Source organism: Bubalus kerabau, chromosome 21 (assembly GCF_029407905.1).
Source record: "Bubalus kerabau isolate K-KA32 ecotype Philippines breed swamp buffalo chromosome 21, PCC_UOA_SB_1v2, whole genome shotgun sequence".
NCBI lineage: Eukaryota > Metazoa > Chordata > Mammalia > Artiodactyla > Bovidae > Bubalus > Bubalus kerabau.
Genome location: NC_073644.1, coordinates 9,770,935 through 9,797,788, shown reverse-complemented (window position 1 = coordinate 9,797,788; position 26,854 = coordinate 9,770,935). Strand labels below are relative to the sequence as shown.

Here is a 26,854-nt window from a genome sequence, read left to right as displayed (position 1 = left end):
TAACTCTATTATTCATCCCTTCTCTCATATATATTTTACTTCTTCCTTTCCACTGGGTACTTCCCCTCAGGCTGTACACATCCTCATTCTTTCTTTGCTTAAAAAGAAAAGTCACCGTCAGTCAGGTCATTCAGTGCCTTGTATGTGATGCTTAGTAGCTTGTGCTTTTTCAGAGGATGGAGAGAGTCTGAAGGAATTCAAGCAGGGGCAAGGCATGGTCCTATTGGAATTTTAGTCAGATGGCTCTGCTTGCTGTGTGGAGATGGGTTGTGGAGGTGTCAAACAGCATCCAGGAGTATAAATAGTGTTCCAAAAACGTGTTCTGCAAAAAACTAGATGTTGTTAAAAGTTACTAGTTTTCTTCAGAACAGGTAAATGCAACAACTTTGACTCAAACATCTCTTTGAAAGCTTCTAAGTTTTAATCCATATTCTAATCAACTCGGTCTCTTTAACCAGAATACTCTTTATTTTCAGACAGTTGTAAACAGGTAGCCCATTTAGTTTCTTTTATATCTTGGCATAATGCAGGGCTTGTAAGATGATGGTCCTACACAGGTAATTGCTTCTCCCATGGACCCGTGTGACCTAGCTACACTGTCTAGTCAAGTGCAAAATACTTGTGGAAGTGCTGTAAGATCCTAGGGGGTTCTTTTAAAGCAGTTATTTAACTGAAGGTATATTTTAATTGTCTCCTTTTGACACCATTGGGCTTCCCTTGTAGCTCAGTTGGTAAAGAATCTGCCTGCAGTGTGGGAGACATGGGTTTGATCCCTGGGTTGGGAAGATCCCCTGGAGAAGGGAAAGGCTTCCCAATCCAGTATTCTGGCCTGGAGAATTCCATGGACATGTATAGTCCATGGGGTTGCAGAGAGCGACTGAGCGACTTTCACTTTCACTGACACCGTTGGTGAGGAAGGCATTCCTGCGCTAGGGTTATGTGGATGATGGAACTCATGACACTTGACTTTGGGCAGATGAAATCAACAGCAATTTCATGAATCACCTGTATTCACAGCCTGGATCCCACGTGTCATGCAGGATACACAGGGGTTATACTTGAGAGTGGAACAGATAACCAGGGGTGGTAGGAGTCAGTCCTTGTAGAACCAAGAGTGTGAGGTTACCCTGGTTCCCACTGATGCATGTGATTGACTTGTTTGAATAATTTTCTGGGCTGGCAGGGAGCTGAAACTCACTATGTAGGGATCAGCAGGTATCTGCTGGGTTTGTTGGGTGAATTGGGTTGTTTGGTGTGGGGACCTCATCTGTCGGAGCAGAATGGGCGGGGGAGGTAGTGGTTATGTGATCTGAGGCTTCTCTGTTTTACCAGATGACAAGGTAGTTCATTTTAATGGGCTGTGATTGGAAGCTTGGGTACGTACATGGCCTCTCTGTGCCCTTGGAAAGCAGAGCATGGAACCTTAAAGAACGTGGTTTTCATAAGCACTTCTCTAGGCTTGGGTCTTCTTGTATTCAGAGCGCCTCATGGAAGAAGCGCAAAAACCATTCACAGAACATTTGCAGCTTGTCTTTGGTTCAACCAAGAACCTCTGAATGCACATCACCCATGCATTCTATCCACTCCTCCTCTATTGAAGACAAGGGGATGGATTTAGCATTTCCTTACTAGGTTCTAATAAGTGTTAGAGTTAAGATGATTATAGTACTATACTGCGTAGATAAGTATAAATTGTTTATGTAAGTCTACATTTCCCTAGTGTATACTTCCTGGCAGCAGTGTATTAAATTATCAGAAGTTGTAAACTGTTCTTTATGATGATAGCATCTCAACTTTACAGAATTTGTAATTTTGTTAAAGAATGTCAATTGTTTCCTCAGATATTTGTGTGTGAGGCAAATTTTGAATTCCCTGCAATAATACCTGATATGGGATCTTCTTTATTTTTATGTTTCAATTTCAATATATTTTCCTGAAGAAGCAATATTTTTGAGAGGCACATTTTTCTTATAAAATGTAGAGGTATGACAGATAACGTCCTACGAGATGCTCTTCACGACTGTGAGATTTTTTTTTGGTCTCTAAATTCTAATTGTATTTCAGTTTCTCCAAATATTAGATTGGCAAACTGATTGAATCACCTGGGCATCTGGTTAGGTGTCTGTAGAGACTGAGGTAAGTCAGAAAGAGAAAAACAAATATCTTATATTAACTCATATATGGGGAAATTAGAAAAATGATATAGATGATCTTATTTGCAAAGCAGAAATAGAGACAGACATAGAGAACAAATGTATGCGTGCCGGGGGGAAAGGCAGGTGGTGGGATAAATTAGGAAATTGGAATTGATGCATATACACTATTGACACCAAGTATTAATATAAAATAGAAAACTGATGAGAACCTACTGTATAACATGGGGGACTCTATTCAATGCTCTGCGGTGACGTAAATGGGAAGGAAGTCCAGAAAAAGGAGATATATGTATACTCATAGCTGATTAACTCTGCTGTACAGTAGAAACTAAAAAAAAATTGTAAAGCAAATAGAGTCCAATAAAAATTTAAAAACATTAAAAAAATGAAAAGGTGCAGTAGAGAATTGCACAGCATCACGTGACTAGCTGCACTGTGTACCATCAGATATGTGTAAGCCCTCGTCCCCAGTACTTGTGAGTGTGACCTGACCTTGGTTGTGATGAAGATGTAAGTTAAGATTAGGTCACACTGGAGTAGGGTGGGCCCTTAATCCACTCGTACTGCTGACTGTGAGATGAGCAGAGAGACAGAGGCAGGCGTAGGGCAAGCACCACATGGTGATGGAGGCAGAGGTTTGGAGGGATGCCTTTTCTGGCCAGGGAACCGAAGTATGCCTGGCAAGCCCAGTAGCCGGGAGACAGGCCTGGAACAGATTCTTTGTTAGTCTTCAGAGACCATCACCCTGCCAACATCTTTAATTTGAAATTCTAGCTGCCAGAACTGAATTAATTCTTGTTGTTTTAAAGCCACCTAGTATGTGGTACTTATATCAGTCTCGTAAGTGAATTTCCTCCTCAAAGGACCAGCTCAGTCATCTTCATACACCCATGTCCATGTAGACATCCACGGGCTATTAGGACCGAAAGAGTCTTAGAAGGTGACTAGATTCCTTTCCTATACAGAGACCAAGCTTGCTCAAGATGTGTGAGTATTTGGAGTTAGGGTCCTAGTTTAATTCAAGAACCCCAGTTTCCTGATGCTCTTCCATCTCATGTTCACAATGGAGAGTGAGGACGTATATTGTCCATCTGCCCTCTTGGAAAGCAGCACACAGAGCCTTAACAAAAACATATGCGTAAGGTGGATGTTCTGGAATTTAGGGAGATTCTCCAGGGAGCATGTCCCTGGTGACCATCCTCACAGGGTCTCTTTTTCATTTAAGAAATAACAGGACGGTTGTGATTAGGCCTGTTGGTGCAACTGTACTGAAATTAAATACTGCCTGATGAGGCCTGAGTGGCTGGGTCGCAGGAGTGATTTATTCATGCTGAGAGAGAAGCAAAAGCTTTGTGTTTACAATGCATTTGACATTGACACAATAAACTTGGCCTTAATACATTCAGAGCAAATACCCTGTTTGACCTGAATGCAAGCTCACAGCTTCCTTGCTGGTCTGCTCCTCCTGCCTGTTCGATGCTGTATGTCTTCTGTGATACATTTTCTAGCTGTCACTTAATGAACAAAGAGTGTGGAAGCTGACTTTGCATGATGATACTGACTTCACAAGAGAGTTTTGGAAGATGGGTAAATGCCAGCTTGAGGAAGAGAAAAAGGCATGCCCAAGCCTAGAGGTACATCTGGCTAGAAATGTGTCATGAAACACGAGCAGTATAACCAGAGAGTCTTGAGTAAGATTGAGAGTATGTGTATGTGTGCACAGGTGTGCACACATATTTATTTCTCTGAAGTGGGTAAAGTGGTAATAGAGAGGCTTTGGTTTATCTTCAGAAGGGAAAATATCTTCATTCATGGCACATCCCTGAGAGGGATGGGTGTGAGTTCAAGGGAAAATAGAGGGTGCCCTGGAGACAATCGCGATAGAAATTTTTGCACAAATATTAAAAGTTGTACTTTTTCAGTAAGTAGAGCATAATCCGGTCATTTTTCTTTTTTAACTTTCTCATTTATCCAGCTAACAGAAAAATTTAAAAGCAAGAGACTTTTTTTTTTTTTAGAACTTTTTATTTTGTATTGGAATATAGCTGATTAGCCATGTTGTGATAGTTTCAGGAGAACAGTGAAGGGATTCAGCCATACATATACATGCACTAGGCTGCCCCAAAGAGGCCCCCCTCTCGCATCCAGGCTGCCACATCACACTGAGCGGAGTTATGTGCTATACATTTCCCTTGTGGTTCAGCTGGTAAAGAATCCGCCTGTAATGTGGGTTCGATCCCTGGGTTGGGAAGATCCCCTGGAGAAGGGAACGGCTACCCCCTCCAGTATTCTGGCCTGGAGAATTCCATGGACTGTATAGACCATGGGGTCACAAACAGTTGGACAGGACTGAGCTACTTTCACTTCCTTGCTTTCTATGTGCTATACAGTATGTCATGAAAGCAAGAGACGTCTGAGCCTGTTGCAGATTATAGTAGTTTCATCTGTTTGTTTAATAGCTGTTCTGTTCTCATGGAACAAAATTTTGGAAGACATCTTTTAGTTTCTATTGTACAGCAGAGTTAATCAGCTATGTGTATACATATGTCTCCTTTTTTTGGACTTCTTTCCCATTTACATCACCACAGAGCATTGAGTAGAGATCCCTGTGCTACACAGTTAGGTTCTCATTAGTTATCTACTTTAAATATTAATAATTAGTGTCCATAGTGTATCTTTCCTTACTTGTCCCCAGGCAGGTAGTCTGCCCACCTTGAAGATGCTGGTGTTGTAAAGTACCTGTTTCTTTACAGATATAGATTATGTGTATGATTTGTTTGCTTGTTGTTCAGTCTCATATCTGCGACCCCATGGACTGCAGCACACTGGGCTTCCCTGTCCTTCACCATCTCCTGGAGTTTGCTCAGACATGGGTCCATCGACTGGGTGATGCCATCCAACCATCTCATCCTCTGCTGCCCTCTTCTTTTGCCTTCGATTGTTCCCAGCATCAGGGTCTTTTCCAGTGAAATAGAATTGCAGTATGCTATATACACAGAGCTGTGCATCTTTTGTTTTAAATTTACATGTTTATTGGGTGCCAATATGTCTTGGTGATGTTTCACACACTATAATTAGAGCTATCTGATGCTTTCTAATGAAGATCTAATTTCCAATCATATGGAGGAGCTATAATTTATTTACAGCCCCTGTTGTTTTCTGTTGTTTATTCAATAAATAAACCTGTAATACACTACTGGTAAATAATATAATACATTAGGATTAATGAGTGTTATAGGAAAAAGATGGTAGAGTGCATCAGGCAGGTTGGAAGTTTGTGGAAAGCTTTAAATATTAACTAGTGTGACCATTGTCAGCATCCTTGAGTGGAGGTGTTTTAGGGCGAGCTTGAATTAATAAGAGAATGTAGGGCTAAGGGAATGCAGAAGAAGTTTCAGGAATAAGGGCCATCTGGAACAAAGGCTATTCTGGATCTTTTGCGTCGCCACGTTTAACGTTATAGTCAGTGGGTTGATATGCACAAAATGCTTTGCTGGAGTTTTGATTGGGATTACATTGAATCTATAGAACAAGTTTGGAAAAAGTGACACGTTGACAACTCTGAGTCTTTCTGGCATGCCGCACCCCGAGGTGGCAAAGAATCAGACCCCAGTGGGTGGCTGAACAACAACCACAAACATGGAATATCTCTCCATATATTTACTTCTTCTTTGATTTCCTTAATCAGCATTTAGTAGTTTTCCTTGTATAGCCCTTCCACATATTTATCAGATTATACCTAAGTATTTTATTTTTTTGAGATGCTAGCATAAATATGTGTGTTTTAAATTCAAATCCCACTGGTTCATTGCTGGTATGTAGGAAAGTGATTGACTTGTGCATAATAACTTTTTATCTTGCAACATTGCTATAACCATGAGTTTTGTTGTCATTGAGGATTTTCTTTATAGACAATAATGTTATCTGTGAACAGAAGCAGTTTTCTTTCTTCCTTCCCACTGTATATACCTTTTCCACTGATTGTACTGCACAAGTTAGAATTTCCAGTATGATATTGAAAAGAAGTGACGTGGGGGGCATCATTTTGTACCTGACCTTAGTGAGAAAACCTTGTTTTTCTTATCAATTATGATGTTAGCTGTTGGATTTATGTAGAAAGTATTTATCAAGTCAAAATTTCCCATTGTTTCTAGGTAGACTGAGTTTTTTTCTTTATCATGCAAAGATGTCAGACATGGGCCCATTTTTACCAATAAATTCAAATTTATTTTCATTAAGGAAGAAAACGTGGTCTGAGTCAAACTTTTGGGGGAAGGAGTTTAAGTGGAGATCACTTTTGATTTAAAAGGTATGATATTCCTCTTCAAGGATCTAGTGAAACTTTCTTTGTGGTCAAATACAGTTGTCAATTTTTCTGTTTCATATGTGCTTCAAATGATTATAATTTACATTTTTCTACTTTGGGTTGCAGGAATTGCTTTATCTGTATACTTATATATCACTTAAAATATGCTTAGTATTTGTGTTATATCTCTAGTATACCTGCTATTTTGCTATCAATATTAGGTGTCTGGTTTTAATAAAAAGGTACTAAAATGTTCTGCAATTAATAATTCACTTTTTTATTATACTATGTTCCTTTTTCATACTTTATTAGTCTTTTCAGTCTCTAAATCCTTCCAACCTCCTTTGAGTGCCATCTTAAAATGGATAGTAGCTACATAATTATCAGTATCAATTATTTTACTATTATTCTTTAATATCAGTGTCCTACATTTAGCATGATCCTAAATGTCTAGCCCCAATTATGTCCTGCTGGCCATGGGATTGAATTTTAGCCAATGAGGCTAAAATTTACAAACAGAGGCTGTGTACAAATTGTTTTTAGCTAAAATTTACAAATTGTTTTAGGCTAAAATTTACAAACAGAGGCTGTGTACAAATTGAATTTTAGCTGATGAGGCTAAAGTTTACAAACAGAGGCTGTGTCCAAATTGTTTGGGATAGCTTCTAAAAAGAGAAGTTGTGCTGTTCTTCATCCAATTATCTGGAATAAGCATGTAATGACTGGCTCTTCAGCAGTGATCTTGTGCCCAAATACCACACTGAGAAAAAGATGAAACAAGAGATCAAAGAGTTCTGGGCCTTGGCTGGTATATAAGTTAGCTATCTTATAAACATAGGGATTTAGTTCTGTTTTCAAGTTTCTGGTTTATAAAGCCTTTTGATAAAAGGCACAGCCCACTAACCTCAATATCAATACTTTTATTTTAACCCTACTCACTTAACTAAGGGTTTAAAGGAGAAAACCTCTTTGTGTCTGTAAAACTATTCATATTCTTGAATTTTGGTTTGGCTAAAGATGGAATTCTAAGCTAAAGTTTCTCTGATAACTTGAAAGAACTTCTCCTTTGTCTTGCAGTAGGTGGTAACTCTGCCTAGAAATTTGGAATATTGATCATTTTTAAAATTTTCTCCAGAGTTATTTTAGATCCTCTCTTTCTCTTGATGTCCTGAAAATTGTTGATGATGAGCTTGTCAAAGAAACATTGCACCAGATGAGTTAAACAGGCAAAGAGAACTTTATTAAGTTGAGAGCAAGTGGAGAGATAGAACTTAACTCTGATGAAATGAGAATTGGAAGAGTCCTTAAGTGCTGGGGCAAACCAGTGGAAAAATAGAAAAGAGTATTCCTTGGTTGTAAAATGTTATCAGGAGGCTGGGACGTTTATATCTCAAAGGAGCAAAGACAGATTTACAATGAGAAGTTTTCTCCAGTTGGTGGTCTAAGAAGAGGGAAATCACAGAGCTATAGTCAAGAAGAAACTTGTCCAGATTTAGTCAGACTGAGGGGAACATTCAGAGAAGGCAATGGCAGCCCACTCCAGTACTCTTGCCTGGAAAATCCCATGGATGGAGGAGCCGGGTAGGCTGCAGTCCATGGGGTCGCGAAGAGTCAGACACGACTGAGCGACTTCACTTTCACTTTTCACTTTTCACTTTCATGCACTGGAGAAGGAAATGGCAACCCACTCCAGTGTTCTTGCCTGGAGAATCCCAGGGACAGGGGAGCCTGGTGGGCTGCCGTCTATGGGGTCGCACAGAGTCGGACACGACTGGAGCGACTTAGTAGTAGGGGAACATTAAGACCATCTGGGTCACTTTTCTGCATTGGCCTTATTTTTTTTTTTCATTAGTCACATTTGATGTAACTTAATCTGGACAGTTTCTACTTAAGCTCTGGGGAATTTTTGTTGCATGGCTTTAAAAAAAAATACTTATCTTTTCCATTTTCCTTTCTTTTTTCCCTCTGGAACTTTTATTGATTAGATGTTGAACTTCCTAGTTGGTTCATGTATTTTGTCTTCCATATGTCCATCTCTGACCTTTATTCAACTCCCTGGGAAGTACTCTCAATGTGATCTTTCAAACCTTTCACTGAATTTTTAAGATTTATTTATTTATTTTTGGCTGCACTGGGTCTTCATAGCTATGTGGGCTTTTCTCTAGTTGTGGCGAGCAGGGGCTACTCTTCGTTGGGAGCATGGACTCGAGGGCACATGGACTTCAGTAGCTGCAGTTCCTGGGTTCCTGAACACAGGTTCAGTAGTTTTAGTGCCTGGGCTTTATTTCTCTGCAGCATGTGGGATCTTCCTGGACCAGGAATTGAACCCATGTCTCCTGCATTGGCAGGTGGATTCTTTACCATTGAGGCACCAGGGAAGCCCCTTTCATTGACTTTTAAATTTCAGTATTCAATATTTTATTCCCTAAACAATAAATTAGCTTCTACTTACATTTTGGAAGCAGGGATCTATTTTTTTCCCCCTGGATGTGATGTAATGGTACATGCCTCTGAGGAATCTAACTGGAGATATTTCATAACTAAGAATTTCTACTTGCTTTTCAAAGGTCATTTTTGTTTATATTTGTCATTTCCAATGAGGTCTGTGGTCCTTGTTTCTTTTAAGACAGAAGACCTCAATGGGAATTAGGAGCATGTAGTCATGGAGGTCTTGAATCTCCTATTGTGATTTAGGGTAATTTAATCAGATTAAAAACACAGGTATGATACGGGAAGATCTCAAAGGATTTCATCTTTTTTCTTTAATAGGTTTCAAATTCTCCAAAGAGGGATCCTTCATGAACTTTTAAACTTGGAATTGCAAATCTGCATCCTCTTGGTCTTTTTTATATGGAAGTATGATGTTGGAAGTTAAAAATCCATCTATAGGACTTTCTGTCTGTCTTGTCTTCAGTCCCAAATTTCACCCCCATTTTCTGGCATTTTCAAGCAATATGCTCGGTCAGTAACAACCTCTATTTGCTTCCACTATACAAGTATTTCAGAGAAGGCAATGGCACCCCACTCCAGTACTCTTGCCTGGAAAATCCCATGGCCGGAGGAGCCTGGTAGGCTGCAGTCCATGGGGTTGCTAAGAATCAGACACAACTGAGTGACTTCACTTTCACTTTCATGCATTGGAGAAGGAAATGGCAACCCACTCCAGTGTTCTTGCCTGGAGAATCCCAGGGATGGTGGAGCCTGGTGGACTGCCGTCTATGGGGTCGCACAGAGTCAGACACGACTGATGTGACTTAGCAGCAGCAGCAGCATACAAGTATTTCTACCCATCCTAACCCTTGCTTACTGCCCTGCCTCAGCTGTTCATTAAAATTTGCTTTCAACTTATGGCTCGTTACACTGTGTCTCATCATTGCTTTTTTTTTCTTTTTAAAAAAATTGTTAGTTTATTTTTAATTGGAGGAGAGCTGCTTTCCAATGTTGTGTTGGTTTCTGCTATACATCAATATGAATCCGCCATGGGTATACACACATCCCCTCCTCTTGAACCTTCCTCCCATTTCCCACCCCACCCCTAGGTTATCACAGAGTGCTAGGCTGAGCTCCCTGTGTCATACAGCAGCTTCCCCTTAGCTGTTTTACATATGTTTGACATATGGCAGTGTATATGTTTCAATAGTATTCTCCCAATTCATCCCCCTCTCCCCTTCCCCTGCTGTGTCCATAAGTCTGTTTTCTATGTCTGAGTCTCTATTCCTGCCCTGCAAACCACTGATGAACTTAGAGCCTGTTTTACAGAGGGAAGTAAGTCAGAAAAACAAATATCGTATATTAACACATGTGTATGGAATCTAGAAGGAGGGGGACTCATCATTGCTTTCTTCGTTGTAATTTATTTCTTAGATTGTAGGAAAATGAGTTGGCAATCACATGCTCATTCCTTGCTATTCATTAGGACTGAGCCCCTTCTGGATGTGTTTTAGTGTTCAGAAGGGAGAAAAAAATTAGTTCCTGGTACTTTGAATCCAACAGAAGGAATAGTAAGATGCTGGTTCCCAATGCTACAGCCCACATTACATTCGAAAGCACTTCTGACATTGCTCTCCTGGAATTTACTGGCCCTTTGAGGGCTGGTTGTGTTTAGGTCTGTAGGGCCAGTAAAAGCTGATCCAGGACCTAGGTGGCAGTGACTTAGAAGGTCCACAGGGGGCTGCTCTGCTAGACCACCTTCCTCTAGCTCTTGTGCTTTGAGGAACAGCTGCCAAACACGTCAGAGCGAGCGGCGGTGCCAGTGTTGTTTATAAGATACCAGATCTTGTTTACTTGTGTTTGGAAGGATTGCCTAAACATATTTCAAATCAGGATTTCAAACTGAAGTTAAAATTAAGTAAGCTCTACCCCAATTATATGCTGTTTTAAACATGAATTTCACCGCCATCTCCAAAAATTGATTTCATACTGTTTGTAGTGAAAAATAAAGGTTAGTTGCTCAAGACAACTAGGCTTTATTTTTGTGCTTTTCTGCTAGGCCACTTGGGCTTGCCTGGTGACTCAGAAGGTAAAGAATCTGCCTGCAATGCTGGAGACATGGGTTGGATCCCGAGGTTGGGAAGATTACTGGAGAAGGGAATGGCAACCCACTCCAGTATTCTTGCCTGGAGAATCCCATGGATGGAGGAGCTTGGTAGCTTCAGTCCATGGAGTTGCAAAGAATTGGACACAACTGAGTGGCTTGGCTACTACAACTATGTTGTTTAAGGACAGGCATAGTAGATTTCCGATTATGTTTGATTCTCTGTGTTTCATATTAAACCTGGCCTTCCTTTATCTCTAATGTATATTGATGCTTTAACTCACATAAAGGTATGATTTGTTTCCAATCACCAAACTTCCCTATGGTTCATCAAGGGCAGGATTATATTAGCAAAAGTGTAGCATACGGTGCATAAATAGCACTCATAGATAAGCATATCATGCACAAGAGATTAATACAATTTTCCTGTTTTGAGTGATTAATATTTACCCTGGCAGCTGTAGCATTTTAGTCTTCCATTAGCTGACAGATGTGAATAAGGGTTGCATCTTGCCTCCACCAAGCTGCTATATCTTAATACGTGTTCATAGCTCAGGGACTAAGAAATATGCTACAGGAATACTTAGAACTCTCAGAGGAATTTCTTGTGGCTTCAACTGATGTTTTCCCCACAAATACATTAAATTGAATATTTTATTTCTTCAGGGCAAAAAGTTAACTGGCTTAAAACTCACAGGTGCAGAACAATAAAAAAAATTCCAACATAAACCAGGGCATTTACACTTGACTCATTGGCTTGTTAGACTGGTCTCAGCACAGAGCACCAGGAGAAGTTGTAAAGGAATTGATGGTTTGTAGCACTGAGTCTAGGGTGAACAGTGAAAAGAAAACATGTTAGTATTTGAAAGATAATTATGAATGTGTACTATCTCAGGTTTTATTTTGAGGCATCAGACAAGTTATATATTGGTAGCATTTTCACTGTAAATGGATAATAACACGTAATCAAGCTTTGAAGGAAAGCACTAATTATGACTTTGTTATCTCATTTTCATACATGATAAGTTTCCTTGTATGCAAGTTTGGTGTTAGAATGATATCTTGTGAGATTGAGGATGCCTAGACTTTTTCAGATGTTTATTTGAATGACTTCCTTTTTTTGTAGAAAACAAAAGTAGAAATTGGAAAATTATATACTGTCTTACAAATTAGGTATGTGTTGTCTCAAAGTTACATGTGTGAGCGTATTCACGAACAATGTAAAAATATATTTCAGTGCTAGGTATTATGTTGTGTATACTAATTAATACTTAAAATGTATGTCTATTAAAAACTGTATACACATACATGTATTTCTGTGTGTTTACCATCTGGACATTTACACAGTGAAAATTTAATAATGTTTATGAAAAAGCCTTAATGCTATTTGTCTATGCATTTATTTACTGAATAAGTATTGCTCAACATACTGGATGCTTAAGATCGAGTGGTATGTGTCCAGTAACAACCAAATGAGATATAAGCCCTGCTAAGAACATTCACCCTCTGACTGGGAAATAAAAGCAAATCATATGAATAGTTGAATAATATCAAAGTAAATTGCACTTCGCAAACTGTTGATTTAAAAAAAGCTTATTTTTCTTTGGAAAACTCTTAATTAAATGTCCTTTAGGTTTAATGTGTAGTAGGGGGGAGCATCGGAACATTGTGTTGGCAGAATCTTAATCCTGTCTCATAAAAGGAATTCAAGGGAGAATATTCATGGAGTTTTAGGGCCTAGATGGAGTGATTTTTAAAAGGGGAAGGACTGCATTGGGGAGAATGTTAAAATCACTTTAGAAAAGTGGGCAGAAAAAGGCAAGGTTTTTGATGCAAATGTAAACAAGCAAAGAGTCGATGTCGACAGATCAGCTGTACTATTTCACTCATTGTGTTCTTTTCCAGGGGTATATATTTCCCAGAGTAAATTGCCAGCTTATTTCTACTCATTCTCAACAGTGCTTTATGTTGAGATGGAAAGCTCACAGGATTCCAGTGTTATTTAACAAAGGAGCAGTAAATGTGTTGGTTTCCATTTTTAGCCCTCCAATTTTGCCTTCTTCAGCCTCAACTAGAGGACAGAAGATTATTGTTAAGGGAACATGATCAATCCAGATATTCATCACTGTCGACTGTGTCATGGCTGCATGCAGAGTTTTTGATTGTAGTTGTTCCAATCTTTACAAGGGTCAGATTTTGTTTTTCTGTAAAAGGAACATTATTTGTCACATCATTTGATGGGACAGTGGCTGCTGGGCAGCATTTAAAACTCCGAGAACATACATTTCAGCCTGGCAATGTGAATAGTCAAGGAAAGACGATGACTATTTTAAGTCTATAGTAATAGCGGTAGCTGAAATTGCCCAAATTAAACCCAGGGAGCAGATTCCATAACAGAATCCAGAGCTCTCAGAACTAGAGCCTATAACTTCATACATCCTTGTTCTCTAAACTGATCTTTCTGAGCTGAGTCCCTTAGAAACATCATCACATGGGTTTTAGTTTCCCCCCTCATTTTGCAATTGCTTTTCTACCAGCCTACAAAAGAAAGCCGTACTTCTGGTGTAAATTGACGGTCCCTGTGGTGCTTTATTCTCACAATACCAAAGCGATTACGATGGAAACTACCATTCTCAGTGTTGAGAATGAGTTTAATGACTGGGCACTACGTACTAAGCAAATTTTTAAATTTTCAACAATTTTACAAGCACATAACAGCTATCTAGTGTCAGATCAAAATAGAAAAAAATGTTAATTTTTATGTAATTTTTGACATTTAACTTAGAAGGACTAAAGATGATTGTATATTTTCCTTTTAATAACGCCTATTAATGACTATAAACAAGGTACCTTAATGTTTACATCTATTTACGTAGGAATTACCTACTGACACAATGTGGTCCACTGGAGAAGGGAATGGCAAACCACTTCAGTATTCTTGCCTTGAGAACCCCATGAACAGTATGAAAAGGCAAAATGATAGGATACTGAAAGAGGAACTCCCCAGGTCAGTAGGTGCCCAATATGCTACAGGAGATCAGTGGAGAAATAACTCCAGAAAGAATGAAGGGATGGACTCAAGACAAAAGCAATACCCAGTTGTGGATGTGACTGGTCATAGAAGCAAGGTCTGATGCTGTAAAGAGCAATAATATTGCATAGGAACCTGGAATGTCAGGTCAATGAATCAAGGCAAATTGGAAGTGGTCAAACAGGAGATGGCAAGAATAAACATCGACATTCTACGAATCTGCGAACTAAAATGGACTGGAATGGGTGAATTTAACTCAGATGACCATTATATCTACTACTGCGGGCAGGAATCCCTCAGAAGAAATGGAGTAGCCATCATGGTCAACAAACGAGTCCAAAATGCAGTACTTGGATGCAGTCTCAAAAACTACAGAATGATCTCTGTTCGTTTCCAAGGCAAACCATTCAATATCACAGTAATCCAAGTCTATGCCCCAACCAGTAATGCTGAAGAAGCTGAAGTTGAACGGTTGTATGAAGACCTACAAGACCTTTTAGAACTAACACCCCAAAAAGATGCCCTTTTCATTATAGGGGACTGGAATGCAAAAGTAGGAAGTCAAGAAACACCTGGAGTAACAGGCAAATTTGGCCTTGGAATACGGAATGAAGCAGGGCAAAGGCTAATAGAGTTTTGCCAAGAGAACGCACTGGTCATAGCAAGCACTGTCTTCCAACAACACAAGACAAGACTGTACACATGGACATCACCAGATGGTCAACACTGAAAGCAGATTGATTATACTCTTTGCAGCCAAAGATGGAGAAGCTCTATACAGTCAGCAAAAACAAGACCAGGAGCTGACTGTGGCTCAGATCATGAACTCCTTATTGGCAAATTCAGACTTCAATTGAAGAAAGTAGGGAAAACCACTAGACCATTCAGGTATGACCTAAATCAAATCCCTTATGATTATACAGTGGAAGTGAGAAATAGATTGAAGGGACTAGATATGATAGATAGAGTGCCTGATGAACTATGGACGGAGGTTCGTGACATTGTACAGGAGACAGGGATCAAGACCATCCTGATAGAAAAGAAAGGCAAAAAAGCAAAATGGCTGTCTGAGGAGGCCTTACAAATAGCTGTGAATAGAAGAGAAGGAAAAGCAAAGGAGAAAAGGAAAGATATAAGCATCTGAATGCAGAGTTCCAAAGAATAGCAAGGAGAGATAAGAAAGCCTTCCTCAGTGATCAAAGCAAAGAAATAGAGGAAAACAACAGAATGGGAAAGACTAGAGATCTCTTCAAGAAAATTAGAGATACCAAGGGAACATTTCATGCAAAGATGGGCTTGATAATGGATGGAAATGGTATGGACCTAACAGAAGCAGAAGATATTAAGAAGAGGTGGCAAGAATACACAGAAGAACTGTACAAAAAAGATCTTCATGACCCAGATGATCACAATGGTGTAATCACTGACCTAGAGCCAGACATCCTGGAATGTGAAGTCAAGTGGGCCTTAGAAAGCATCACTACGAACAAAGCTAGTGGAGGTGATGGAATTCCAGTTGAGCTCTTTCAAATCCTGAAAGATAATGCTGTGAAAGTGCTGCACTCAATATGCCAGCAAATTTGGAAAACTCAGCAGTGGCCATAGGACTGGAAAAGGCCAGTTTTCATCCCAATCCCAAAGAAAGGCAATGCCAAAGAATGCTCCAACTACCGCACAATTGCACTCATCTCACAGGCTAGTAAAGTAATGCTCCAAATTCTCCAAGCTGGGCTTCAGCAATATGTGAACTGTGAACTTCCAGATGTTCAAGCTGGTTTTAGAAAAGGCAGAGGAACCAGAGATCAAATTGCCAACATCCTCTGGATCATCGAAAAAGCAAGAGAGTTTCAGAAAAACATCTAGTTCTGCTTTATTGACTATGCCAAAGCCTTTGACTGTGTGGATCACAATAAACTGTGGAAAATTCTGAAAGAGATGGGAATATGAGATCACCTGATTGCCTCTTGAGAAACCTATATGCAGGTCAGGAAGCAACATTTAGAACTGGACATGGAACAACAGACTGGTTCCAGATAGGAAAAGGAGTACGTCAAGGCTGTATATTGTCACCCTGCTTATTTAACTTCTATTCAGAGTACATCATGAGAAATGCTGGGCTGGAAGAAGCACAAGCTGGACTCAAGCTTGCCGGGAGAAATATGAGTAACTGAAGATATGCAGATGACACCACCCTTATGGCAGAAGGTGAAGAGGATCTAAAAAGCCTCTTGATGAAAGTGAAAGAGGAGAGTGAAAAAGTTGTCTCAAAGCTCAACATTCAGAAAACAAAGATCATGGCATCCGATCCCATCACTTCATGGGAAATAGATGGGGAAACAGTGGAAACAGTGTCAGACTGTATTTTTTTAGGATCCAAAATCACTGCAGATGGTAATTGCAGCCATGAAATTAAAAGACGCTTAGTCCTTGGAAGAAAAGCTGTGACCAACCTAGATAGCATATTCAAAAGCAGAGACATTACTTTGCCAACAAAGGTCCGTCTAGTCAAGGCTATGGTTTTTCCAGTGTTCATGTATGGATGTGAGAGTTGGACTGTGAAGAAAGCTGAGTGCCAAAGAATTGATACTTTTGAAATGTGGTGTTGGAGAAGATTCTTGAGAGTCTCTTGGACTGCAAGGAGATCCAACCAGCCCATTCTGAAGGAGATCAGCCCTGGGATTTCTTTGGAGGGAATGATGTTGAAGCTGAAACTCCAGTACTTTGGCCACCTCATGTGAAGAGTTGACTCATTGGAAAAGACTCTGATGCTGGGAGGGATTGGGGGCAGGAGGAGAAGGGGACGACAGAGGATGAGATGGCTGGATGGCTTCACTGACTCGATGGACGTGAGTCCGAATGAACACCAGGAGTTGGTGATGGACAGGGACGCCTGACATGCTTCAATTCATGGGGTCGCAAAGAGTCGGATATGACTGGGCGACTGAACTGAACTGAATGTAGGAATTAGAGTAGAATTGATCCTTAAATATGCGTGGTGCTGCTGCTAAGTCGCTTCAGTCGTGTCCGACTCTGTGCGACCCCATAGATGGCAGCCCACCAGGCTCCCCGATCCCTGGGGTTCTCCAGGCAAGAACACTGGAGTGGGTTGCCATTTCCTTCTCCAATGCATGAAAGTTAAAAGTGAAAGTGAAGTCGCTCAGTTGTGTCCGAACCCCAGCGACCCCATGGACTACAGCCTATCAGACTCCCATGTCCATGGGATTTTCCAGGCAAGAGCACTGGAGTGGGGTGCCATTGCCTTCTCCTTAAATATGCCTAGCTTTAGTTATAAACAGTGCTCACTAAGGGATTCTTACTTTGCAAAAACATATCAGGCGAATTTTTAAAAGCCTGAGTCATCTTTTAAGAGGTATCATTTAATAAGATTTTAATGTTTGTTTAATAGTTGTTTTTCACAATATTTAGTTTTGATAAATTATAGTTATCTACAATATTGTATAATTCATGTAATAATGTTAATAGTTACATAATTATAATTTTTTCATTCAAGACATTGATTTTATTTTTAAGTAGGTAGAGAAGCAGTGCTGGAGAAGGAAATGGCAACCCACTCCAGTATTCTTGCCTAGAGAATCCCGTGGACAGAAGAGCCTGGTGGCTGCTGTCCATGGTGTCGCACAGAGTCGGACACGACTGAAGTGACTTGGTAGCAGCATCAGAGAAGCAGTGCAATAAGAGATACAGAATCTAAACTTTTTTTAAGAGATGTATTAGTTTTAGTTGCTCAGTCATGTCTGACTCTTTGTGACCACATGGACTGTAGGCAGCCAGGGTCCATGGGGTCCATGGAATTCTCCAGGCAAGAATACTGGAGTGGGTTGGCATGCCCTTCTCCAGGTGATCTTTCTGACCCAGGGATCAAACCCAGGTCTCTGGCATTGTGGGCAGATTCTTTACTGAGCTGAGATATTATCTGCTAAAAAATAAGCATAGGAGATATGTATGTATATTTATCATTAGGATAAAATTCTCAGGGAGTAACTAGTGGGGGAATTAAGGATTCAAAGGAAAAAAGAAATGATGGACACTTTCAATGTTTTAAAGATTTTGTCTGTAAGCATTACTTATCTTTGTATGTGAGTATTTAAATCTCCATTAGCTACATATAGAAAGTGTCTTAATTTTTATTTAAAAAGTTTAATAGTGGAAATAAAGTTGAAATTCTATTTGTTTCAGCTATTTAGAATGAAGCATTTCTAGAGACAATAAAATTATATAAAAGGGAATATTCTAATAGAATTTTGGGGGTAATGTATAAACAAAAAAGTTTGTAGATAAGCAATACAGATAATTCAGGGCAATTTTTGGCTCTGACCTTGTGGATTCATATTCATCAAATGTGCATAAATACTCAGTAGAAATAAACTGCATGAATAATCTTATTGTGTAAATAAGCCACTGATTATTCTTTTGCACATCCATTAAATCAACAGTTTATTATGCTTATTATATTTATAAAGTACTGTTTTGACAAGGCAAATGCTTTGCAAATTATAAAACTAATTTTTATAATTATTTTTTAGCTTTTAAAAAATAATGGTATTTATTTTGGGCTGCACTAGGCCTTCATTGCTGCGCAGGCTGTTCTCGAGTTGCAGAGTATGGTGGCTGCTCTCTAGCTGCGGCGCGGGGGCTTCTCACTGCAGAGGCTTCCCTCGTTGCAGAGCGCAGGCTCTGGGCATGCAGGCTTCAGGAGTTGACTCCTGGGTTAGGAGTTCACTAGTTCAACAGGTCAACAGTTGTGGTGCACAGGCATAGTTGCTCTGTGGCATGTAGGATCTTCCCCCCATCAGGGATCGAACCCAGGCAGATTCTTTACCACTGAGCCACCAGGGGAGCCCATGATAACTTATTGAGTACCTAAACTTTGGGGAGAGGGGAAGCTTTCTTTACTTATAGATTGCGGATGTTGACTGGCCAGGAAAAGTACATAGCAAAGATAAAAAGAAAAGTTGAACCTCTGGTTAATAATGGTGTGAAGGCGTGGGTGAATCTTCACTCCCCCCAAATGAGGGTTAGATGAGGTAAAATTATGAAAACAAGCATGTCCACACTCAAAATCAACCAGTGGCAAGCTATGTATTGAGAAGCGTGTGTTTATGAAAAAGTGATTCTGTGATCATGCGTGTGGCTCCTCAGCCCATGCCCACCACATCTTTTCCACACAGCCATTTTACCACAAGTTGGCAGTGGAAGCCCTCAGTCCTGCTGGTGGGAAGATAGGTACATGTCTGTGCCTTAACTATTAATATTTCCACAATTCTAAGGTATTGATGCTTCATCAAGTTGCCAAATATTTTTGTCGTTATTGTTGACATCCCCGCCTTTACCTACTCGTTTTCCTACAAGGTAGCCTGCAGTATTAGAGTCTAGAAATAAAGGTGATGATTTGCTTTAGCAAAAACGGCAATACTTAGGAGAGAGAGAGAATATTCTGGCAATTTTTGAGAAGAGTTCTGAGAATCCACCTGAGAAGTCAAGTTCTCTGTCTCCAGGAGGGCAAATAAATGAGGGGGAATGATCTGTGATCATGTACATTGAACTCCCTGCAAGAATCTTCTATGGAGGAGATCTTCAGTGAGTATTAGTTAGTTTTTTTTTTTTTTTTTTCCATTTTCCCAGTTTGACATGTGGGCAATACCATTATCCGTTTAAGGCAAGAGTAATACCTAGGAAATATTTCACAAATTATAAACTTGATTCTCGATCCTTATTCAAACCACTATCCATTTCAAGTCTACTATTAAGAGAAATACCTTGACCAGAAAGAGAAAGAAGTTATCCAAACTCTGTCCCCTGAAGAACCTGGACTTTAAATTCTCAGCCCTTCCTTATTGCATTCTTAATGTCTTTTCTGAATTCTGAAAATCTCAGATATCCCCATATCTACATATAAATATAAATTTATTATTAAGCCAAATATATTGCATAGGATACAAATTCTGCAGGTAAACTCAACTATTTTTAAATTTTTTGCCCCAATTTCACCTCTTATTGTCAAGGGATGAATATTTTCATTTTCTTCTTTTTTTAATGAACTAGAGAAAGCTTATTGAATGATCTTTAGGTTATTTATCCTTATTAGTGAATTTCTATGTCAGATAGACTTATAAAATTTTTAAAGTAGGCAAACTTTATGCCTCAAACTTCTTGAGGCATACTGCTAGTAGGAAAAAAAAAAAAAAAACACAGATACCATTGCTTAAAAATTACTAACTTCAGAATATTTGATATCCAAGTTTCACAAGTCAAAGACCATGCAATTCAACTTGGCTTTTGCTGTAGCATTTTTCTCTTCAGGCTTTTCCAACAGAGAACAAATTATAATTATAATAAAGCATTCAGCAGAGAACCAGACATCAAAAAAATTGCAAGAGCCAAACTCGCATAGGATAGTGTTATTTTAGTGTCAGTAAAGTTAGCTCTTAATAGTTAACTAAAAATTATCTCACATGATTTTTAACAGCCTCAATTTCTAGAAACCTTCTGCCCTTATGAAACTGGGAAAAAGTTTTGATGATATGATATTTTGCGTTTTAGAAATGTAAAACAACCAGTCATTACAGATGCTTGGAAGGAATAAAACCTTTAGAAAAATTCTATGTTCAGAATCCTTTAGGCTTTATGTAAGATTCTTTGAAAAGGTAAAATTGCCTCTGGCTGCATTCTCTGGGAAGAATGTAGAAGAGCTGAAAATTGCTTTATAGTCATGAATTAATCGGCAGTAACTCTCCTAAATAACTCTGTGTGATATTATTCTCATTCTATAGATAATACCTAGTCCCAGAGAGAGAGAGTCCTGTTTTGGCCCAATAGCAGATCAGTGGGAGAAGCCCCATAGAGTTCTTTGAGTGGTTACGTGTGGGGCAGAACCTTTCAGAGCATGGGAGGATACTTGCAATCATGATGCTCTGTAGTTGAGATTAATTTACAATTGAGTGGTTTGAAGTAATTTTCTGGAAACTAAAGTCAGCCCATCTGTACCTCCTGTTTGTTTTGATAGCAAAGCCTCCCATGACTATGTTGCAGTTGTGTTAACATCAAACAATTTATTAGGCTTTTGTAGGATAAGTAGGGCACAGTGGTAAAGAATCCACCTTCACATGCAGGAGATGCAGGAGACTCAGGTTCGATCCCTGGGTCGGGAAGATCCCATGGAGAAGGAAATGGCAACCCACTCCAGTATTCTTGCCTGGAAAGTTCAATAGACAGAGGAGCCTGGTGGGCTACAGTCCATGGGGTTGCGAAAGGTTGGACATGACTGAGTGCATAGTACAGGATAAGTAGTTCCTTTATGTAACTTCAAAACTGTCATTGTTTTGGGTTCAAATGCAGAATAATATAGTAATTTCTTATTCATTTTATATTTTTTATTTCTCCTACCCCTTTTCTACAAGAGTTCTAATTATCATAGACTTTTTATAGCTTATTTGATGAACTCTGATTCCTAGCAATGGTTTACAGTAAGTCTGTGTTGATTCAGACAAAAGTTTGTGCTGAATATAGATGGATCAAATATATTGAATGTTTCTCTTCTTCTAGTTAAACAAAATGAAAAGTTGGTTCTTATTTCTGATTGATATACTGTTGCATTGCTTGAGCTATCTGTAAAATGGACATAAAGGTACTGTAGACATGTAGTTGTTTCAAAGAAAAAAAATGTCAAAGTATATAGCAAGAGCTAAGGAAAAAGTCTCTGACTCAATAACATATAACCCAAAGTATTGTCCATGGACATTACTGTAGGGTGAATAAGTTTGTCAACAACTGTATTATGGATAAAAAACTAGTCCCCATTTTAACTTATTAGAAAGATATATTTATATTTTGGCACTTTAGTGAACATGTAATACACTCTAGCCTTATTCATCTTATTTATATTGTTATTAACAGCTCAATGAACTAGAGCCTTTAACATCTTGCTTTGAAATTCATACATATTTGTATGTTTTATGTTCATGCATTTAGGCAGATATTAATGTTCATTAAACTGAAACTGAGAGATGCCTTGTTTGAAACCCATGAATATGCATAGACTGAATTTATTCTTTGAGTTTTAATATAATATTTGAGAAAACAATCATTTCTTTCTTTTAAATATTTATATTTGAATTATAATGAAATATGGGCTTATTTTGCTTATATTGCTTATACTGAGAAGTGAACTCATAAAAAGCAAAGAGCAAACTCTTGATCCAAGGGTATTGTATTGTGGCACTATGTAGAGATTTTCATAATTTCTCCCAAGGTCTTTCTGCTCTAAAATGAAAATGGCATGTTGGTCCAGGTTCCGCAATATTGCTGTTGGTCGAGGGTGAGGATGATATGAACTCAAGGAGGAAGCCTTGCTTTTATTAGATGATTAAAGAATTGATTGCCCTTCCTGGAGAATGTGTTTATACCTTCTTCTTACAGGGCATGCATTAGAATGCAAAAATAGCTCCCCACCCCTCCCCTCAAGATGGTTTTAATTAATAAAAATATAGAAAAAAGAAGTTAGGTCATGTTTAATATATAATTCCCATCAGAAGCCAGACACTTAATAGAGGTATATCACTGATATTATTCAGACTCTGTAAATGCTGTGCAGTGAGGTTCATGGCTCACTCTTACAAGAATTCAAAGGTACTGAAGGGTTTCTTGTCTCTTTCTCCACCTTCCCCTAAATAAACTAGTGTAGGCAATAAAACCCTTGGTGGCATAATTACCTGTAATGGGATGTCATTCATGAAAAGAAATTAGAAGTGAATGAAATCATTTTTTTCTACATGGAGAGCCTTACAGAAATCAGTTTCATTGCCTTAGAGTTGCATACTTAAATTTAACAATCTGTTTTAGTGTTTCCTGGAATTGTAAGCGGGATTTTTCATGCCTGGTGAATTGACATATCTGAAAGAGAAAATGTGATTAATGGAGACAGTAGTCTAACAAAGTGAAAAGAAAATGACTTTTGGGAACTTTATAATTGTGGAGCAAATCAGGTACATCTTGTTGGTTGTATGTTGACAGCCATAATAATGTGATATATCATGGTAACAGAAGAAACTTTGTACATAACCTCGGTGATCACTCTAGTATTACTGGTGAGGAATCTTATGCTCAGATGGTCAGGCAGTTTCCAAGTTAAAATCATGCTGTAGTCTATGCAAAAGGCGAGACATCGTCTCCACTAATTATGATGACTGTGTGATAGAATCGAGGGTTAACCATTGTATTCATCTTACCCTCTTTAGAGTTCAGTATTCCATGTGCCTTGAACCAACTCCTTCTGGGACAGAAGGCAGAATGGCATTGTAGGATCATCCTTACTGGCTCTTATAATATACTTTGACATTTTCATATGGCAAGTAGGAGATAAAACACACAGTCCTTTTTATGATGACACTCTGATAATTTAAATAACAGACCCATCTGAATTATTATCTCAAAGACTCTGGCATTTCAAATCTGTTGTCATTTTAAATTCCCTGAAGAATGGGGAGTGATGGGTGTCTGTTTATTTGTAAATATTACAGTGAAAGGTTGTGCTGTGCTTCATTTAAATTAAAGGTGTAGAACCTCTTTGAAATTTTGCTGGAGTTATAAATTAACTCTGAATGACCTACTAAATAATACCTCATTCATGAACTCAAATTACATGAATGTTTCTATAACATGCATTGTCTATTTGTTTATATTTAACTCTCAAGTGTGTTCTGTCAGCAAACAAAGGATTTGCAAGTAGACTTTCATCACTTTCCAAGATCACTTTGCAATTAATTCAAGTTGTATCTTTTGGAATGTAAGTCAAAGAAGTGAAGGCCATACATACTCATAAACTAAATGCATTGTTTTCATGTTGAAGCTGGAAATCCTTCAATATTTTTACAAGTTCCTGCGCACATTCATTGAATCTACCTAGCTTCAAGCAAATACATTTTCTTATCACCACTAGGTGTCATTGTATCTGTTTTTAAGGTTTTTTAGTACACCAGTGACTGACATAATATTTTTGAAGACTTCATCAGTGATTTAACAATAGTTCAGATTAGAAGAGACCTTATAGGGGTGGAAGGAGCTGTGATAGAATGAGGAAAAGCAAATTAGGTCCTGAGGAAAAAAGAACAGTAATATCACTATATGTAAGGTGACAGAATAAAAGTTTTGGCATTTTACATGTGTTGCTTTAGTAAGATATCAGCACCCTATTCCATATGATGGCATCATAAGAATAAATCATTATGTAGACATGTTAATTGTTTTAAAATCTGTGATTAAAAAAATGAAACCTTGGGACTTCCCTGGTGGTCCAGTGGTTACCACTCTGTGCTTCCATGGCAGGCATCACAGGTTTGACCCCTGGTTTGGGAACTCAGATCCCACATACCATGTGGTGTGGCCAAAAAAAATTAAATAAGAATACTTTAGAAATAAAATCTCACCATATGAATTTTGATTAGAACCAGCGTCATTGGGCTTGCCTGGCAAGAATACTGGAGTGGGTTGCTCTGCCTTCCTCCAGGGAATCTTCCGATCCAGGAGTTGAACCCACATCTCCTGCCTTGCAGGTGGATTCTTTATCACTGAGCCACTGAGGAAGGCCATTTATTTTTTTTAGCATTCGTTAAATACTTCCTATTAGAAAATGTGCACATTAGATACTGCAACAAAATTTACATAAAATTGAGAGAAAGTTACATTCATTTCCTTCAATGGAGCTGTCCATTCCTTTGGAAGAATAATACTTATAGAAGAAATTTATGTAGTATGTACCAAAGATACAGCAGTATGTGTTAATACAACTATATATATGTAACATAGGTCATGGAAGATTGAAGTGATTGTCACAGAACCCTTGCTTTGGCAAGAGCACAGCTGTGAAGATTCATTTATTCTGGTAATGAACAAAAGGTAAGGAGGCTAAAGAGGTCATGGCTGATCTAATTGTTGTTTGAAGCAGGACAGTGCGTGGAAAGTCGCATCCTATTTTCTGCAAGGTCACCATGTTACCATGCTAAAGGGTAGGAAGGCAACAAGTACATTGGGACAGCATCTTTTAGACCAGTCCCTGGCCTGCCAGCCTTTCCCTTGTCACTAGGAGTTGACTTTCTAGACAGAGGAGGACATTTATTCCTAGTTTCTCAGGATTTAGATTTCTTCACCTGTGAAATGTTGGAAAATAATTTTGATCTTGCTGGGTTATGAGGATAAAAATTGTATCAGTGAGAATTTGGGTGGAATAAAAGGCGATCCATTCATGTTGGAGAATTACAGAAGAGTTTAATTAGAGGACTCTTTAAACAGCTGCAGGCAGAGTGTATGAAAACCAACGGACCTGTATCCTGGTGCTTGTACAGGGCCCAGCCCATCTGTCCTGCAGAAAGCCTCCTACCAGGGGCCCTGACTTTGGTGGAGGGGTGCATCTAACCTCAGATAATCAGACAAATAGCCAGAGAAATGAAGATACTGACCTTAATCTCCTTCTTTTCTTCCTCTGTGGGGACCACCCATTGATGGAACCCAATTGAAAATATCAAAGAGCTGTATCTGGGATTCTGTCGTGCTTTCCTACAAATCCTGCTTTTATCTATGCGATATCATTTCATTTTCTTGGGCTCCACAGTCAACTGCAGACAGTGACTGTAGCCATGAAATTAAAAGATGATTGCTCTTTGGAAGGAATAGAAAGTGAAAGTCACTCACTCATGTCCGACTCTTTGTGACCTCATGGACTAGGCCAGAATACTGGAGTGGGTGCCTATGCCATCTCCAGCGGATCTTTGCAACCCAGGAGTTGAACCCAGGTCTCCTGCATTGCAGGCAGATTCTTTACCAGCTGAACCACAAGGGAAGTCCAAGAATACTGGAGTGGGTAGCCTGTCCCTTCTCCAGTGGATCAGTGACCCAGGAATTGAACTAGGGTCTCTTGCATTGCAGGCAGATTCTTTACCAACTGAGCTATGTGAGAAGCAGGAAAGCTATGACAAACCTAGACAGTGTATTGAAAAGCAGAGGCATCACTTTGCCAACAAAGATCCATATAGCCAAAGCTATGGTTTTTCCAGTAGTTGTGTATGGATCTGAGAGTTGGACCAGAAAGAAGGCTGAGTGCCAAATAATTGATGCTTTTGAATTGGACTCTTGAGAGTCCCTTAGATTGCAAGACCAAACCAATCAATCCTAAAGGAAATCAGTCCTGAATATTCATTGGAAGGATTAAAGCTGAAACTCCAATACTTTGGCCACCTGTTGGGAAGAGCTGACTCATTGGGAAAGACCCTGATGCTGGGAAAGATTGAGGGCAGGAGGAGAAGGGGACCACAGAGGATGAGATGGTTGGATGGCCTCACCGACTCAATGGACATGAGTTTAAGCAAACACCGGGAGATGGTGATGGACAGGGAAACCTGATGTGCTGCAGTCCATGGTGTCACAAAGAATCAGACATTACTGAGCGACTGAATAACAACAACAAGGATAAAGCAGAACCCAGAGAGGAGGGAGATGATTGTTCAGCTGGCTTTCAACATGGAAGAAGGGGCCACAAGCCCGGGTGATAGGGAGCCTCCATTAAAAACAAGTCTAGGTGACCCTTTAATTTTAACTTAGTGAAACTGATTTCAGATTTATGTCCTTAAGAGTAAAACAGAAAGAACTCAAAATTTAGGTCACTAAGTTTGTGGTGGTTTGATAAAGCTGCAATAGAAAAGTAATAAAATTCAAGAGGAGACTAGATTACATAGTTAGAAAATACCAGTGCTTAAGTCCATCATAGCATTGAATGCTTTGTTTTCATGTCTCTCTCCTCCAACATGTTGTGCACTAGT

General features: G+C 39.1%; 1 protein-coding gene across 50 annotated transcripts in view; it reads left to right on the top strand.

The window, feature by feature from the left end:
• Positions 1-26,854, top strand: part of LOC129636178 (uncharacterized) — a 431,707-nt gene that overhangs the window by 67,808 nt on the left and 337,045 nt on the right. For 25 of the 50 annotated variants that reach the window (XR_008706715.1, XR_008706714.1, XR_008706739.1 and 22 more), the window contains one exon: positions 24,849-24,938. The exons of 5 other annotated variants lie outside the window; for them this stretch is intronic. Coding sequence is in view for 20 of the 45 variants with exons in the window: in XM_055559469.1 (XP_055415444.1) it covers positions 24,849-24,938 (90 nt within the window). In the remaining 25 variants the exon portion in view is untranslated. Of the gene's footprint in view, positions 1-2,064; positions 2,137-4,948; positions 6,466-9,231; positions 9,811-24,848; positions 24,939-26,854 lie in introns of those variants that run through there. 20 more of the 50 variants (XR_008706737.1, XR_008706736.1, XR_008706718.1 and 17 more) reach the window with 5 other exon arrangements.